Source organism: Spermophilus citellus (assembly GCF_964194105.1).
Source record: "Spermophilus citellus genome assembly, chromosome: 9".
Classification (NCBI taxonomy): Eukaryota; Metazoa; Chordata; class Mammalia; order Rodentia; family Sciuridae; genus Spermophilus; species Spermophilus citellus.
This window is the reverse complement of record NC_138191.1, coordinates 65,335,000-65,354,610: the sequence shown is the minus strand read 5'-3', so window position 1 is coordinate 65,354,610 and position 19,611 is coordinate 65,335,000. Positions and strand designations below refer to the sequence as shown.

At 35.2% G+C, this 19,611-nt stretch overlaps 1 protein-coding gene across 1 annotated transcript in view; it reads left to right on the top strand.

Moving 5' to 3' along the window:
* LOC308655526 (uncharacterized protein) overlaps window positions 1–19,611 on the top strand; it is a gene marked incomplete at both ends in the record, with an annotated part of 166,739 nt that overhangs the window by 86,120 nt on the left and 61,008 nt on the right. Inside the window, 2 exons of the mRNA XM_081305605.1 lie at window positions 4,834–4,887; window positions 15,296–15,340. Of these exons, the coding sequence (XP_081161731.1) occupies window positions 4,834–4,887; window positions 15,296–15,340 (99 nt within the window). The remainder of the gene's footprint in view (window positions 1–4,833; window positions 4,888–15,295; window positions 15,341–19,611) is intronic.

The following is a 19,611-nucleotide window of genomic DNA, read 5'->3' as shown; positions in this document are numbered from 1 at the left end:
TTAGGCCACGTGTTTTTTTTCCTAGTAGCTTTGTGTTTTCAGATGTCATTCAGCCCTTCTGTGCTTCATTTTTCTTAGGAATTTGTGATAATGAAACTTAGTTGTAAGAATTAAATAAGATTAGCATTCTTAAATAAAGCCCAGTGCCTAGCACAGGGCATGCACTTCCTATGTAGATTCTATATTGATTATTTGAATTTGAGAGTTTCTTTTGTGCATGAGCTAATGTGTGTCTTGTACACATTTTGAGTATATACTGTACTGCTTATTGTTACTGCATTTTTTCATCTTGCTTCAGTGATTCATATAACTGTATAAGTTCTTTTTTATACCATTTTTATACTGCATTATACATTTTTTCTTGTTGATTTTTTTCCCATTTGTATTGAAAATTCTTGTGTAAGCTGTAATACTTTAAATTGTACTTTTAGGTTTTGACAATCAGCTTCATAGAAATATTTTTCAAATCATATCTACTCTTTTTTATTATTGATTTAAGTATGTAGTTAGTCATTTTAGGAAATTGTAATAAAATAATGACTAAGTATCATTTATATAGAAATTTACACATTATGAAGACATTTCCACAATTTATATTTTATTTTATCTTGAAAATTTGCTCTTTGAGAATGCTGATGAAATCTGGAGGGCATTTCACATTTATTTACAAAAGGTCTCAAATGTAGACTTTTGACACAAACTTCAAATCTGGTTAAAAAGACAAAAATCACAGTAATGTACTTATAGGATTGTAATATTTTTTAATTTGTTTCCTGTTGCTGGACAATAATACTACATGTTATTCATTGTGAATGAACATTTTTGTGAGTCACATAATATACTATCTTTTTACTGGTAGTTGTTTGACTGTATTTTTGTTTTTAAGAGAATTACTATATTAAATGTAAACATTTAAAACAGACCATAAAATTTTAAACCCTCCTTTGGCATTTTTTGGGGTTATAATATGCAAAGTGCCTCAAATAGTAAAAGTATGTATGACTTCAACTGACCTTCTTATTGGTCCTGCTGGTGACACAAAATTCTCACTCTCTGAATCTACCGCCTTTAAAAGCAAAAAAAAAAAAAATACGTATTATTATTGTTTTAGTCAACTTTCTGTTATTATAATAAAATACCTGAGATAAGCAACATATGAAGAGGAAAACAGTTTATTTTGTGGATATTTTAGTCCATGATCAATTGGCCTCATCACTTTGGGCCTATGGTGAGTCTATATATCATGGCAATATATAATGGAATAAAACTACATCATGAGCCAAGAAGCAAAAAAGAAAGAAAGGGACCAGGGTCCAACAATCCTCATGCCCTCAGTGACTTGGGTCCTCTCACTAGGCTCTACCTCTGAAAAGTTCCACTCCTCCTAATAATATCACCCAAGGGACCAAGCCTTAACACATGGATTTTCAGGAACATTTAAGATCAAAACTATACCAGGTTTTTAAAAATAGATATTATTTGTTACACATTACACACATTACACACCTCTAGTTTAGTGGTGGTATTTTGAGAATGACCACAACTTTGTGTGATTTCTTTGGTGGGTACTCATAGCATTGTTCCCTTTAAAATATTTAATTATCAGTTTTATATTTATGCCCTGCATAGGCTATGTTGAACTGAAGTCTGACTTTTCAACTCTATGTTCTCAGTTATTTAAAAGTTTATGATAGATGCATCCATTAGGATGTCTATTTATTTTATTTATAACCAAAACAAAAGTACATTAAAATAAAATTTATCTGTTTACAATCAGTCAACTGTAACTGATAATTAAAGCTAACAGACTTTGTCATGATAATACCAAGTGCTTTTGTGTTCTTATTTTAAAAGAAACATTCCCATTCTCCAGCTGCTTGGCTGTCAAGTAAGCAAATTATAGATGTTTTATTTTATTAAAGTTAAATGGAAAGGAACTAATTTTTTATTATTTTTTGCTTCTTCATACAATCTGTAGTACATAAGATAATTTTATGTGTGTTTTTGCCTTTTTTTAAAAAAAAATATTCCTCCTGCTTTGACAACATTTAGCTAGTTCTGTTCCTCAGGAACTAAATCCGTTGTAAAATTTTTATTCCAAGCTACTTAGAAATGATTCCTAAGACATTTTCTATTTTTAATTTTTAAAATTATGGTAAAATAACACAACATAAAATTTGCCATTTTAACCATTTTTAAGTGAACAGTCAATGGCATAAAATTCATTCACGTTGTTGTGCAGCCACCACTGCTATCCATCTCAGAACTGTTATACTTCCCAAATTGAAATTCTGAACCCATTAATAACTACCCCCACCTCAACCCCAACCCTGGTCTTCTACTTATTCTCTCTAAAAATTTTATTATTTTACGTACCTAATGGAAACAGGTGCCTAAATAATATCTGTCCTTTTGATTGTCTTGTTTCACTTAGCATAATGATCATCAAGGTTCATCTGTGTTATGGCATGTCTCAGAATTGCTTCCTTTTTAAGGCTTAAACACAGTATTTATTCCATTGTATGTGTATATCACATTTTGTTTATCTGTTCATCTGTTGATGAACATTTGGGCAGCTTCTACCTTTTGACTATTGTGAATAATGCTAACTGTGTGAATAATGCTGTGAATAATGTATGAGTGTACAAATGACATTTACTTATTTAATTCTTTAGTGTTTAGCATTGCAGAACATTTACTCTGAAAAGTCATCCATTCTCTAGTTCAGAATAAGTAGGCTTTATGTATAACCTAGCAAAAATGGTCTCCTGTGTTTCTGCTTCAAGTTCTTTTGTACCTTGTCTTTCCTCTGTATCCTAAAACTATTCTTCTCCTATCTGCATTTCATCCTCTCTCAAGTCAGTGATGATTATTCTCTTTGTTTTCTCCTCGGAGCTCTAATCTACCTTCTAGGCTTCAGACATATTTGTCCTTCAAATCTTTTAAATCTCTATGGACTCTTTTTATGAGTCCCATGTCTCTAATTTTCTGTTAAGATAATTACACTTATGTTCCAGCATGACCACAAACTCAAAGTGACTAACAAAACTCATCTTTTCTACAAAACCACCTTCCTTGTTTGCTTTTTATGTTTCTTCAGTGCTTACCATTTGGGGATTAATCCAGCCATAAACCTTAAAGTCATCTTTGCCTTGATCCTTAAAAACAGATAAGATCTGTTGACCACTGAAATCCAAATGACTTTTAAAAACTGCATTTTGTTTAGACAAAAACCATATCTATTTTTTAATTACTCACAGTATAAATTCCAAATTCTCTGTCATATATAAAAGACCTTTCCTGATGGACCATTGTTACCTTTTCCAATCTAACCTCTTGTCCACTAACCACATAGAACTAACTAGTTGCAAGTCATTATACACGCTGTGTCATTTCATTCCAGTATTTTGACTGATAGCATATTATATTAGCCATACCTTTCCATTTCTTCAAGACTCAGCTCAAATGTTGCCTCCTCAATAAAACAACCTTAATTTTCTCTTTAGGCAGAGCTGGCCATTCTGCTTCCATAGTTTTCATTGTGTCTTGTATTTATCATATCACCTGTTACATAATCATGTCACAATTATCATGATATTATAATTATTTATTTGTATTATACTCTTTTTTGAGGGTAATTATTTTCACATTCTTTTTAAAAATATCTTTATTTTTTAATTTTTATTTTTATGTGGTGCTAAGGATCAAACCCAGTACCTCACATGTGCGAGGCAAGCACTCTGCCACTGAGCCACAACCCCAGGCCTCACATTCTTATTTAAAGTCCCAGCACCTGGCACACAATGGATGTTAAAATAATGCTAGTTGAATCAGTAATCTAAACACTTAATTCTTCAAACATGGACCATAGAAAGAGCAAGAGCATTCTAACAGGTTTTCCTACAATAAGTGTTTCTTGTCCTGGATACATTCTGTGTTAATGAACAGATTAATATTTTAGAAATACTTTTTGACCTTAGTGCACTACTCTCACAAAGTCCTTAGCTTCCATTTATCTAAAATATAAAGTCATAAATTTTTATCTTGACATTTAATACTATTTAATCTAGCTGCAAACTACCTACAGTATACATTATAAAATTGATGAAATAGACTATCTGCTACAGGTATAACTAAGATATGTTAGAACATAGTATCTTGTGTTGTTATTTATATGTATCCTTTGTTTCTCAAACCACATTAAAAACTTCATGAGGTCAGAATGGTTCCTTGTCTTTTTTGAAGCATTACACACAAAAAAAAATCAATCAGTTATCATTTATAAACACTGTGTTTATTACCATTAACAAAGACCCTCTTTCTTGGAGCAATCCTCTGCTGTCATCATCCTGTACTTATCAAGATTTTACTTATATTGTAGACCAATCTCAAGTGCCAGCCTCCTTTGAATCCTTCCTTGATTGCCTTACCTCCTTTCATATTATAATGGATCTCTTCTGCCTCTTCTTACAGTCTTTTGATACCTACCTTCTACTTTACATTTTAGTATATGTATGTGTGTGTGTGTGTGTGTGTGTGTGTGTGTATGTATTTTTTTCTCCCTGCCCACCATAAAATTCAGTGGAGGAAAGAATTTGGTCTTTTTATTTTTATTAACTGCCGTGTCTTCAGTTTTCTACATTTTTTTAATGTAAAGATTGACCTGTAATTTTTGGAAGAAAAGCAACTGAGAGAAAATTATTTATACTTTAATACCTTTAAATCTTACTCTTCTATACTACTATAAGTAAAATTGAAAGTACTTCTGTTTAGAAATCTTAATGGAGTAAATATTGAGATGAAATAATACAAATATTATTTTCATGTTTTAAGGGTTTCATTGGCTCTCCTGGAGAAGCAGGACAAGTTGGACCTGAAGGAGAAAGAGTAAGTTTTCAAATTTTATTTCTAATGCTATTTACTAATGATGATATACAACAAATTATTTATATATATATATATAAGATAATCTTACTGAGAGAGCATTCAGATTTAAGAAAACCCACCATCACCTGCAAGAATATAATTACATTTTCTTAAATCTTTATTGATTTTTATAAGGAAGTAACATTATATGAACATATGTAGATATTTTAAATATGATTTAAAAAAATACATATTAAAATATCTAATTATGAAATTTTTATAATTTGTTAGTGTTTAATTTGAATATAAGTTGTTAACAAGTATATTTTGTAGTATAATATGTAGTAAAGAATTAAGTCTTAGGAGACATATATATGTTTAATTTAATCATTGGAGGATTGCTCCAAGAAAGAGCAATTAGAGTTGCTTCTGAATAAAGATAGAATATTTGTAAACTGGTCTGTTATACTAAAAACAATCAAGATAGTGAGTTTTGACAGTGAAACTTCATTATATCTAGTTTTCAGGGTTATATTCAGTCCAATTATTTGTATTTCTTCATTTTTACTCTGTGGATTGAAAAAATAAAATTAAATGATATTAGAATATTGTTACAAAATTTTAAACTACAGAATCATATTCAGTATTTAGCTTTTAACTCTATCATGGTAAGAATGCAGTTCAGAACAGAATTTTTATTTCTAGAAAGTGTTTTTTGCAACTGAAAGTGATACAAGTTATTCTTAGCTAAATATATTTTCAAATATATTGTTTTTGAGTGAGTGAATTACCTCACATTTTCTGGTAATTACATGTGCATGCCCTGCATAGAAGTAATAATATTAAGAGTTTAAATATACTGTAAAGATAATTTGTCCAGTCTTTGGTGAGATGAAATGACAATTTTCCCTTGATGAACATGACAAGTCATTTCTTTTTTTTTTTAATTTTTTATTGATTATTTAAAGCATTACATAGCTCATGATATATCATCTTTCATACATTAGACTCAAATTGTGTTTTGAACTCCCATTTTCACCCCAAATATAGATTGCAGAATCACATCTGTTACATATTCACATTTTTACATAATGCCATATTAGTGTCTGTTGTATTCTGCTACCTTTCCTATCCCCTACTATCCCCCCTCCCCTCCCCTCCCCTCCCATCTTCCCTCTCTACCTCCCCTGCTGTTATTCAATTCTCTCCCTTTTTTTCCCTCCCCCTTGCCCCTCATAGCCTCTTATAATTTTTTGTATCCTTGAAGGTCTCCTACCATTTCCATATGCTTTCCCTTCTCTCTCCGTTTCTCTCCCCCCATTCGTCTTTGTTTACTGTAGTCTTTTCCACATGCTCTTCCTTCCTGTTCTGTTCTTAGTTGTTCTCTTTATATCAAAGCAGACATTTGGCATTTGTTTTTTAGGGCTTGGCTAGCTTCACTTAGCATAATCTGCTCTAATGCCATCCATTTCCCTGCAAATTCTATGATTTTGTCATTTCTTAGTGCTGCATAATACTCCATTGTGTATAGATGCCACATTTTTTTTATCCATTCATCTATTGAAGGGCATCTAGGTTGGTTCCACAGTCTAGCTATTGTGAATTGTGCCGCTATAATCATTGATGCAGCCGTATCCCTATAGTGCGCTCTTTTAAGGTCCTCAGGGAATAGTCCGAGAAGTGCAATAGCTGGGTCAAATGGTGGTTCCATTCCCAGCTTTCCCAGGAATCTCCATACTGCTTTCCAAATTGGCCTCACCATTTTGCAGCCCCACCAGCAGTGTACAAGTGTACCTTTTTCCCCACATCCCCGCCAACACTTGTTGTTGTTTGACTTCATAATGGCTGCCAATCTTACTGGAGTGAGATGGTATCTTAGGGTGGTTTTGATTTGCATTTCTCTGATTGCTAGAGATGGTGAGCATTTTTTCATGAACTTGTTGATTGATTGTATGTCCTCCTCTGAGAAGTGTCTGTTGAGGTCCTTGGCCCATTTGTTAATTGGGTTATTTGTTCTCTTATTGTTTAATTTTTTGAGTTCTTTGTACATTCTGGATATTAGGGCTCTATCGGAGGTGTGGGGAGTAAAGATTTGTTCCCAGGATGTAGGCTCTCTGTTTACCTCTTTTATTGTTTCTCTTGCTGAGAAAAAACTTTTTAGTTTAAGTAAGTCCCATTTGTTTATTCTTGTTGTTAACTCTTGGGCTATGGGTGTCCTATTAAGGAATTTGGAGCCGGACCCCACAATTTGTAGATCGTAGCCAACTTTTTCTTTTATCAGACACAGTGTCTCTGATTTGATATCTAGCTCCCTGATCCATTTTGAGTTAATTTTTGTGGATGGCGAGAGAAAGGGATTCAATTTCATTTTGTTGCATATGGATTTCCAATTTTCCCAGCACCATTTGTTGAAGATGCTATCCTTCCTCCATTGCATGCTTTTAGCCCCTTTATCAAATATAAGATAGTTGTAACTTTGTGGATTAGTCTCTGTGTCTTCTATTCTGTACCATTGGTCCACCCACCTGTTTTGGTACCAGTACCATGCTGTTTTTGTTACTATTGCTTTGTAGTACAGTTTGACCTCTGGTATCGCTATACCTCCAGATTCACACTTCCTGCTTAGAATTGCTTTTGCTATTCTGGGTCTTTTGTTTTTCCATATGAATTTCATGATTGCTTTGTCTATTTCTACAAGAAATGCCGTTGGTATTTTGATTGGCATCGCATTAAACCTATAGAGAACTTTGGGTAATATCGCCATTTTGATGATGTTAGTTCTGCCTATCCATGAACAGGGTACATTTTTCCATCTTCTGAGATCTTCTGCTATCTCTCTCTTTAGGGTTCTGTAGTTTTCATTGTATAAATCTTTCACCTCTTTTGTTAGGTTGATTCCCAAGTATCTTATTTTCTTTGAGGATATTGTGAATGGAGTGGTTTTCCTTATTTCCATTTCAGAAGTTTTGTTGCTGATATATAGGAATGCCTTTGATTTATGCGTGTTGATTTTATAACCTGCCACTTTGCTGAATTCATTTATTAACTCTAGCAGCTTCTTTGTAGACTCTTTTGGGTCTGTTAAGTATATTATCATGTCATCCGCAAATAGCGATAGTTTAATTTCTTCTTTTCCTAATTTATGCCTTTAATTTCTTTTGTCTGTCTAATTGCTCTGGCTAGTACTTCAAGAACTAGATTGAATAGAAGTGGTGATAGAGGGCATCCCTGTCTTGTTCCAGATTTTAGAGAGAATGCCTTCAATTTTTCTCCATTCAGAATGATGCTAGCCTGAGGCTTAGCATAGATAGCTTTTACAATGTTGAGGTAAGTTCCTGTTATCCCTAGTTTTTCTAGTGTTTTGAACATAAAGGGATGCTGTACTTTGTCAAATGCTTTTTCTGCATCCATCGAGATGATCATGTGGTTCTTGTCTTTAAGTCTATTGATGTGGTGAATAGCATTTATTGATTTCCGTATATTGAACCATCCTTGCATCCCAGGAATGAATCCTACTTGATCATGGTACACAAGTTTTCTAATATGTTTTTGTATTCGATTCGCCAGAATTTTATTGAGAATTTTTGCATCCAAGTTCATTAGAGATATTGGTCTGTAGTTTTCTTTCTTTGAAGTATCTTTGTCTGGTTTTGGGATCAAAGTGATGTTGGCTTCATAGAATGAATTTGGAAGAGCTCCTTCTTTTTCTATTTCTTGGAATAGCTTGAAAAGTATTGGTATTAATTCTTCTTTGAAGGTTTTGTAGAACTCCGCTGTATACCCATCTGGTCCAGGGCTTTTCTTAGTTGGTAGTCTTTTGATGGCTTCTTCTATTTCTTCTTTTGTTATTGGTCTGTTTAAATTGTGTGTGTCTTCCTGTCTCAATCTGGGCAATTCATATGCCTTAAGAAATTTATCGATATCTTCGTTATCTTCTATTTTATTGGAATATAGGGTTTCAAAATACTTTCTAATTATCTTCTGTATTTCTGTAGTGTCTGTTGTGATATTGCCTTTTTCATCCCGTATGTTAGTAATTTGAGTTCTCTCTCTTCTTCTTTTCGTTAGCATGGCTAAGGGCTTGTCTATCTTATTTATTTTTTCAAAGAACCAACTTTTAGTTTTATCTATTTTTTCAATGGTTTCTTTTGTTTCAATTTCGTTGATTTCTGCTCTAATTTTAATTATTTCTTGTCTTCTACTACATTTGCTGTTGTTTTGCTCTTCCTTTTCTAGATTTTTGAGGTGTTGTGTGAGTTCATTTATTTGTTGGTTTTTTTCTTTTTTTGAGGTAAGAACTCCAAGAAATGAATTTCCCTCTTAAAACTGCTTTCATTGTGTCCCATAAATTCCGGTATGTTGTGTCTGTGTTATCATTTGACTCTAAGAATTTTTTCATCTCCTCCTTTATGTCTTCTATAACCCATTGATCATTCAATAACATATTGTTCATTTTCCATGTGATGTAGGATTTTTCCTTCCTTCTTTTATCATTGATTTCCAATTTCATTCCATTATGGTCAGATATGGTGCATGGTATTATCTCCACGCCTTTATATTTACTAAGAGTTGTCTTATGGCATAATATATGGTCTGTCTTTGAGTAGGATCCATGTGCTGCTGAGAAGAACGTGTATCCACTTGATGATGGTTGATGTATTCTATATATGTCGGTTAAGTCTAGGTTATTGATTGTGCTGTTGAGTTTTATAGTTTCTTTATTCAGTTTTTGTCTAGAGGATCTGTCTAATGGTGAGAGCAGTGTGTTGAAGTCACCCATAATTATTGTGTTGTGGTCTATTTGACTCTTGAACTTGAGGAGAGTTTGTTTTATGAACGTTGCAGCTCCATTGTTGGGTGCATACAAATTGATGATTGTTATGTCTTGTTGGTGGATGGTTCCTTTTAACAGTATATAGTGACCTTCTTTATCCTTCTTGATTAACTTAGGTTTGAAGTTGATTTTATTCGATATGAGTATGGCCACTCCTGCTTGCTTCCGAGGGCCATGTGAGTGGTATGATTTTTCCCAACCTTTTACCTTCAGCCTGTGTATGTCTTTTCCTATCATATGAGTCTCCTGAAGGCAGCATATTGTTGGATTTGTTTTTTTGATCCAGGTTACTAGCCTATGTCTCTTGATTGGTGAGTTTAGGCCATTAACATTTAAGGTTACAATTGAGATATGATTTGTATTTCCAGTCATGCTTCTTTATTTATTTATTTTAGTTTGGTTAGTTTTGCTTTTTGGTTATTTTCCTCCCCCTTTACTGAGATACTTCCTGCTGTTAGTTTTGGGCACTATTTTTCACATCCTCTTCTTGTAGTGTTTTGTTCAAAATGCTTTGCAGAGCTGGTTTTTTTGCTGCAAATTCTTTTAGCTTTTGTTTATCGTGAAAGATTTTAATTTCATTGTCAAATTTGAAGCTCAATTTTGCTGGATATAGTATTCTTGGTTGGAATCCATTATTTTTCAGCGTTTGAAATACATTATTCCAGGATCTTCTCGCTTTCAAAGTTTGTGATGAGAAATCTGTCGTTAACCTAATTGGTTTACCCCTGAAAGTAATCTGCCTCTTTTCTCTCGTAGCTTTTAATATTCTCTCCTTGTTCTGTACGTTGGCTATCTTCATAATTATATGTCTTGGGGTTGGTCTATTATGGTTTTGAATGTTTGGGGTCCTGTAGGCTTCCAGGATTTGGCAATCCATTCCATCTTTCATCTCTGGGAAGTTTTCTAGAATTATTTCATTTAATATGCTGTCCATTCCTTTGGTTTGAATCTCTGTGCCTTCTTCTATCCCTATGACTCTCAGATTTGGTTTTTTTATGACATCCCATATCTCTTGAATAGATTGCTCATGGGATTTAAGCATCTTTTCTGTGTTGACTATATTCTTTTCAAGTTGATAAACCTTGTCTTCGTTATCTGATGTTCTGACTTCTACTTGATCAAGTCTATTTGTAATATTCTCGTTTGAGTTTTTAATTTGGTTTATAGTTTCCTGTAATTCTAGGATTATTGTTTGATTTTTTTTTAAGATCTCTATCTCCTGGTAGAGCTCGTTCTTTGCCATTTGAATTTGTTTGTTTAATTCATTTTCAAAATATATTTTTATTTCTTGGACTTGCTGTCTCATGTCTTCTCTAATATTCCTTTCCATTCGAGTTAGGTATGCCTTGAGTTCTTTCCCTATACCTGTTTCTGAAGTTTCTATTTCCTCCTGTAGAATTGAGTAGTCTTGCATTGTTTGTAATCCTTTTTTCCCTTGTTTTCTCATGTTGTCCACGTTACTTTCCAGCTCTTTTTGATTGTCGTGTTTCTGCTCTCCTCTATAGATTTGTTTTGTTTCTGTATTACTCTGATGTCTCTCCTTTGTGTTGTTGAAGTATGACTGCTAACGTGGATTCCGCTGGGAAGGAATTCCGACGTTCGAGCTCCAGTGACGACACTACTCTGCTATGACGGGCCCCAGTCTCCTTGCCGGGGTGCCCTAATGGGGGGTGTGACTGGACTGTCTCTGTGTGGTTTCAGCTCCCGGTCGTGGCAGGCGGGTAGACTCCAGCCGCCCAGTATCACAGGCCGCGGGCAGGTGATCCGTCACCAGCGGGAGGGCGTTCTCCTACCGCCCAGTTACGCGGGCAGTGGGTGAACTGTCGCCGGCGGGCCTGCAGTTTACCGCTGCCCAGTCACGAGGGCCTTGCCTCTAGGCTCCTGGTTTCTCCTGCTAGCCTTGGTTTCTCCTGCTAGAGCAGATTTGCCCTCAGTGATGATTCTCGGCAGTTCAAACTGTACTCTGTGCCTGTTTTGTTGTTGCAATCTGTCAGAGAGTGGCGGTGGATACTTCCGCTCTCCAAGATGGTGGCCGCTGGTTACCTTAGTGGAGTGTCCCTTGTGGGGGGTGGGGCTGTACCGCTTCCGTCCCCGTCAGCAATCCCGAACTCAGCCCGGGGGTCAGTGCGGGCTTGGGCTTGGCTGGTGGGATACCACCGTGTCGCAGCCACTTAATTCCCTGCTGACTGGTTAACCCCTTCTCTGGGGCGCCACGCCTTCTGTAGCCTCGGGGCAGGCCGCGCGTATCAGACAGCCTGGATCTCCGGGGTCACACCGTTGGCTTTTGGGATCCCTGGCACTCTATGGTTTTGATTTTTTCTGCTTGCCCCTCCCCCAGCGCTGGCTAGACAGGTTTTGTTTTGGCCGTTGATGGGAGGGGGGGGTTGAGGGTCAGGTGCCTCTAGCTCTCCTTTAGTCTTTATGCAGGCTCACTCTGATAGTCCCTCCCCCTGAAAGTCTAGGAGAGATTTTAAGCGAAATACCCCTATGTATGGGGGCTGAGCTGGGTGACACACACCTGTTTGTTGTTGCAATCTGTCGGAGAGTGGCGGTGGATACTTCAGCTCTCCAAGATGGTGGCCGCTGGTTACCTTAGTGGAGTGTCCCTTGTGGGGGGTGGGGCTGTACCACTTCCGTCCCTGTCAGCAATCCCGAACTCAGCCCGGGGGTCAGTGCGGGCTTGGGCTTGGCTGGTGGGATACCACCGTGTCTCAGCCACTTAATTCCCTGCTGACTGGTTAACCCCTTCTCTGGGGCGCCACACCTTCTGTAGCCTCAGGGAAGGCCGCGCGTATCAGACAGCCTGGATCTCCGGGGTCACACCGTTGGCTTTTGGGATCCCCGGCACTCTATGGTTTTGATTTTTTCTGCTTGCCCCTCCCCCAGCGCTGGCTAGACAGGTTTTGTTTTGGCCGCTGATGGGAGGGGGGGGTTGAGGGTCAGGTGCCTCTAGCTCTCCTTTAGTCTTTATGCAGGCTCACTCTGATAGTCCCTCCCCCTGAAAGTCTAGGAGAGATTTTAAGCGAAATACCCCTATGTATGGGGGCTGAGCTGGGTGACACACACCTGTTTGTTGTTGCAATCTGTCGGAGAGTGGCGGTGGATACTTCAGCTCTCCAAGATGGTGGCCGCTGGTTCGACAAGTCATTTCTTTCAATGGTGAAAAATGTCTTCAGCATAATATTGCAGCTAAGACACTTAAACTTTATGTGATACAGCACACTAATAGAAGGTATCTCCCATTCATTATGCAAAGAATTGAACTACTGCTTCTCCACCCAAAGGAGTATATTCAGTTTACATTTTTAATAATTCTTTTGCTTATGATATAGTCCTTTTCTGATCTTTTTGCATGAATGTATTTCTAATAAATGATTTAATAAACAAGAATTGTATATTCTTGCAAAATGTTGTTATCTTGTATTGAAGGATCTTAAGCCCAGTGTTGACACAGGCCATCAACAGGCACAATACTGTCATCACACTCCCTCGTTTTGTATGAAGTCATGTCTCAACACACATAAAGACATTTCATCATATTCTGTCAATCATATCCTAATATTATTTGGTTACATCAGAACTCATTAAGACATAAATGATAGAGCAAACTGGGTGTTTTTATTAAGTAAAACACTTAAGTACAGAAAAGCAGAAAAAAATAGTCTTCTCTGAAAACAGAAAGAAATATCCCTTTTTTGGAAATTGGTATTATAAACACACATGTGCACACACATGCACACCCCCATGCATATGGTATGTGAAATACATATACACATATGTGTGGAAAATGCTTGTTTGATTTTGTCTGCATTGTTGTTAGCCTTCCTGCTATAATTTAGGAAAATCAACCTTTGAAAATTATAATATCCATTTTTTTCCTTAAAAAAAAAACCTCACTGTGTTTTGTAAAGATACATAAAGTTCTAACAAAATGAGTCTTCTTGTTCACCTATAAACTCTTTTTTGGTAATCAATGAGACATGAGTATTCAGGAAACACTTGACTTGAAAGTGAATGAATTATTTAAGCCAATGATATCTTCCAACATATCTGTATGTACAATCAAACCCAAGGACATGGCTATGGTATAAATTTTCTTTTCTTATCCTTTCCTCTCCTTTGAGAAAGGGTCTTGCTCTGTTTCCCAGAGTAGTCTAGAACTCCTAGGCTGGAGCAATCCTCTTGTGTCAGCCTTGGGAATAGCTGGAACTATAGGCATGTGCTGCGTTGCCTGGCTTTAATAGATTTCTTAGTATGAGGCTTATAGGTGACTACATGACTCAGTGATTATATCAGGTAGGATGCTTTAGACAGCATGTAATAGATAACTCAAAAAAAAAAACTGTCTTAAAAATAGGGAAATTCTAATAAGTGACAACAGTAGATGTAAATATTAAGGCACTATTCCCAAATTTGCAAACAATTCTCCAGGCTCTTTGAAGGTAAAGATAAAAGCTTTATTTCCTACTGGGGTTCAGAGTGCAGAGAACCAAGCAGTTCTGCAACCCTCGACCCCAGCTGGAGGTAGGAATATACTTATAAGGCCTAAAATCACAAAGAAAGGGTGGCAGGAGACGCAATCATAATCACAAAGTACATTTCATACAAATGGAAAATTACAAAAATAGAGTCATATAGTCATATTCTCAGAAATTACATTCTCAGAAAAACAATTTTGCATTAGTCCCATGGAGCAAAGATATTGTGGTCAGGGTGTAAGTAGGTAGGGCTGGAGGTGTTTGCTTCTGTGCAAGTGGGCTCATGTGGAAAGGAGGCCAACTTTACACAGAGGTATCTGAACAAAATGGGGTAAGTCTGGGCTGATTTTCAGATCAGCCTATAACATAAGACGCAATTCAAATACTTTACATGAAGTAATTCTTTTAATTCCCACAAAACCTAAGATGAATATTGTTATTACTCTCATTGTAGATGAAGAAAATGAGACATACAGAGAAAGTAAATTGTCTTAAAATATATTCGGGTAGTAAGAGCAAAGCCAGGATTTGTATTATATGTTCTGGCTCTAAAATCTGACTGTGTAAGGAGTATACTCCACTGCCTCTCACATGACGAGAATTCCATAGGTTAAGTGGGATATAGGTGTAAGATGATCTCGAACATAGTGATGCCTTCTCTGTCTTGCCTTTCCCGTTGTTGGCATTACACTAGGACCAGTTTCCCATATAATTGCAAGATTGCCAGTGTAAGGGTTAATTTACCTTTGTTTATATCCATATAAAGATAGGGAGACAGATGAGTACATCTTTTTTGGGTAGGAAAATAAGATCTTCCTGTTTGTCTGGTTGTACTATTATTGGTAGTGTGCCTACTTCCAAATAAATAACTATCATCAGCATATGTCAAGATCTCATTTGGAGGTATGGATGGGGTAAATTCCTAAATGCTATCAGATATCTATTTTGAAGAAGGAAAGGGGCTGCTTCAGTTAAATGAATATATTGAAGCTTTTCACACTAGTTTACTTGACAGTTTATTTCTATCTTTGGCATACTTCATTAATTGATATTTGACAAAAATATGTAGTATTTAATTCATTCAGCAAATATAAATTTTGACTTTTCTATATTATAGGGCATTCCTGGGATCTGTGGAAAGAAGGGTGTTAAAGGAAGACAGGTAACTTGATTCCTTTTTCTTGAAGTTCAGTATAGAGCAATATAATCTAATTTTGTGTTTTTGTTCTCATTAAAATATGAATACATTTTGCTTTTGTTGTTATGCATAATCCATCTCATTCAAAAAGTTTAATTTTTTTGCTACTTTGTATATCATGGGGGTACTTAAGAATGTAAAAGAAAATTTAGATTTAAAAATAACTCTAAATTTAATACTTCTAAATCCATTTACTATATCAGTGGAGAAACCCTTGTCTCTCTTTTTTTTTTTTTTTGTCGGTGATGGAGGGTGTCCAGGGATTGAACTCAGGGTCATTTGACCACTGAGACACATCCTTAGCCCCAATTTTGTATTTTATTTAGAGATAGGATCCCACTGAGCTCCTTAGCACCTGGCTTTTGCTGAGGCTGGCTTTGAATTTGCCATCCTCCTGCCTCAGCCTCCCAAGCCATGGGGATTACAAGTGTGTGCCATTGCACCCGGCCCCTTTGTCTCCTTTGAAGGAGATAAAATGTCACAGAAAATGTGTGAACAGCTTGGAACACCAGTGGTAGCACTATTCAACCTATTCCTACACAAAGAGATGTCTTAGAAACTTAACTTCATGTTCTAGAGGTTTCTAAAATGCCTGTTTCAGCTGTTAGTTTAGAGACTGGGTTGCAACAGCTTTTTATATTTCCAGATTTAAAAAAAATTAAAGGAGAGTGAATTTCCTAGGTAATATAATAATTTCAGAAATGGGAGAAAATTTTGACATAATTAAGTACTGTGCTATTTAAAAGATGAGAAAAGTGGTCCAGACAAGTTGTCCTAGCTAAGTTAGTTGTCCTGGCTCAGGTTGTCCTGGCTAAGTTAGTATAGATAATTATCCACCTGCTTTCCACTGTGCAGTTTTTATTGACACTTGAATGCATTTTCTAGGGTAAGCTGTCAAAGGCTGCATTGTTTTCTGTAGTTTATGAGGATAAAAATCAAGTTTTTATAACCATATTTTTAGAACTTTGGTATACACCTGAATAAAATTTTAATGATTATAAAAAATGGATATAAGTGTTTTCAAATATAACTTTTAAGGATCCAAATCTATTACAAATGCATATTTTAAAGCAATGACACATTGAAAACTTTAAAGAAAAGTACCAATAAAAGGCCTAGTAATAATTTCATTTGCTATTTTTCCACAGTTTTCTTAGATTCTATTTTTGAATCCTATTAGATAATTTTATAATTCCCTGTTATAATTTGGATTTGAAATGTCTCCCAAAGTTTCATATGTTGACAACTTGGTCCCCCAAATGCAGCCATGTTCAGAAGTAGGGCTTTTGGAAATGATTGGATCATAATGGCTATGATCTCATCAATAGGTTAATTCATTTGTGGGTTCATAATTGAATAGATTATTGGGTGGTAGTGGAAATTGTAGGAGGTGGGGCTCAATTAGAGGAAGTAGGTTAGAGGGCATGCCCTTGAAGGGTATATCTTATTTCTGACCTCTTTCTTTCTCTCTGTCATTCTCTTTCCACTTTCTAGCTGCCATGATGTGAGCAGCTTCACCATATCCTCTCTACCAGAATGCTCTGCCTCACCACAGGCCCATAGCAATGGAGAAAGATGATCATGATTGAAACCATGAGCCAAAATAAAATCTTTATTCCCCTTAGATGTTTTTCTCAGGTATTTTGTCATAGTAAGAAACAGGTATAAAAATGGCAGCTATGTATAACCTATCTATAATAATCTATAATATTTAAATCATTTTACATGTTATCTTTGGAGCTTTGTAATATTCCTTAAAGATAGAGTATGTGGGAAAATGAGGTTCAGAGATATTAAAAGATTTTCTCAGAGTCACATAGTTAAAAATGTTCAATCAAGAATTGAGCATAGCTCCTCTGAATGTTAATCCAGAATCCTTCCCCTAACTGCTTAGATATTTTTGCTCTCTGTCCTCTGCTCATACTATTTAGAAGAGTCATGAATTATTTTTTATAGTATTTGGACAAAATATGATACAACTATTTTAAAATTTCACTTTGAGGATTTTAATATGTTAGAGATAAACTTAACCAAACTATCAAGAATACAAAACAAGTCAAACATTTTGTTTTCCTGCTTATGCAATCAACTTAAAAGTTGGTTTTATAACAATTATGAAAGTATTGTCATCATTAGCATCATCACCACTGTTTTTATTCACAAGCACTATTCTAAATATTTTATATGCTATCTTTTAAAAATTATACTCAAATATGTTGGTATGTTCTTTTTTTTATTATTTTATTGTTGGTTGTTCAAAACATTACATAGTTCTTTTTTTTTTTTTTTTTTTTTTTTTAAAGAGAGAGTGAAAGAGGAGAGAGAGAGAGAGAGAGAGAGAGAGAGAACATAGTTCTTAATATACCATATTTCACAGATTGATTCAAGTGGGTTATGAACTCCCATGTTTACCCCGTATACAGATTGCTGTGTCACATCAGTTACATTTCCATTGTGTTGGTATGTTCTTTACAATTTAGTCTATGTATAATATATAAATTTATGTTATATATAAAATCTTCCTCAACAGAAATACCTCTCTTCATATTACATATAAAATTCCTAATATAAATAAGAAGGTCTGGGCCTTTTCAAATTGACATTAGATCAATATTACCTTTTTTATTCTTTTTCTATCCATTCTGTGTCTTCTAAGTTTTTCCATCCTCTTCCTATCAAATCATGCCATTAATTTTTAAAAAACTAAGAAAATAATTTATAATAATTTATAAATTACTTCTAGTACTTAAATCCTACCTTCCTTATTGTAATTAAAGTATATACAATCTTAAGATGAACCAATCTGCAATAGGGAATTGTAGACATTTGAGTAAATCAAATATTTTTGCAAAGCCCCAGTTATATATCACTTAGGTAGTCACCAATTTCATTTACTAATGACTTGGTCTTATGTATATATTAACTTGATCAGCAATATATAGGCAACTCTAGTTTCCTGTTACATAATGAATTATAAAATCTTCCAAGAAAATGTATAGATAACGTCAGGTTTATTACTTCATAGTGAATTATAAAATTATCCAGTAGGATTCTATTGAATCCAAAAAGAGAGCTCCAGAAAAGCGATGGGAAAATAGTGAATGAAATGATTGCTGGTCTCTTTCTTCAATAGTACCTTATGTACCTGGCACCATAGCACATGCCTGTAATACCAGCAGCTCCGGAGGCTGAGACAGGAGGATTGTGAGTTCAAAGCCAGCCTTAGCAAAAGCAAGGCACTAAGCAGCTCAGTGAGATCCTGTCTCTAAAGAAAATACAAAATAGGGCTAGGGATGTGGCTCAATGATCAAGTGCCCCTGAGTTCAATCCCTGGCATCGCACCCGCAAAATAGAACCTATGTTGCAAAATTTGCAAAATTTTTTTGAATTAAGATACATGTATTTGTAATTAATTAAGATTCTTAGAAAAACACATGTATCCCATTTTTCCTAACTAATGTTTATAATAGAGAATCTGGTACTGTATGCTATATGTACATGTACATGTGTGCTATATGTACTTTTATCTTATTTTTATCACAAATGATTTGGCCATATTTATAAGGAAATTTTGAGAACTTAAGAGTAAGATACAGTTACAGCCACATAGCCACAAGTTAATTATGGCAAATATGATCTGAGAAACTATTGCAGAATACTATCCTATGTATTAATATTCCCCCTTATAAATGTTTTTGATACTGAGATTGAATACAGGGATGCTCTATCACTGAGCTACATTCCCATACCTTTTAATTTTATTTTATTGATTCTTTTTAATTATGCGTAACAGTAGAATTCCTTCTGATATAATTATACAAGCATGGAATATATCCTATTCTAATTAGGTTTTCATTCTTATAGATGTATACAATGGTAGGATTCACTATGGTGTACTCATGAAAGTACATAGGAAAATCATTTCAAATTCATTCTACTGTCTTTCCTTTTCCTATTTTCCTCCCTTCTCTTCATTGCCCTTTGTCTAATCTACACAATATTTATTCTTCCCTTCTCCCCGCTTATTGTAAGGTTAGCATCCACATATCAGCAAAAACATTTTATCTGGCTTTGGGCTCTGGCTTATTTCACTTAGTATGATCATCTCCAGATCCATCCATTTACTTGCAACTGTCATGAAGTTATTCTTCTTTATGGCTGAATAATGCTCAATTGTGTATGTAAATATAACATTGTTGTTATCCATTCATCTGTTGATGGGCATCTAGGTTGAT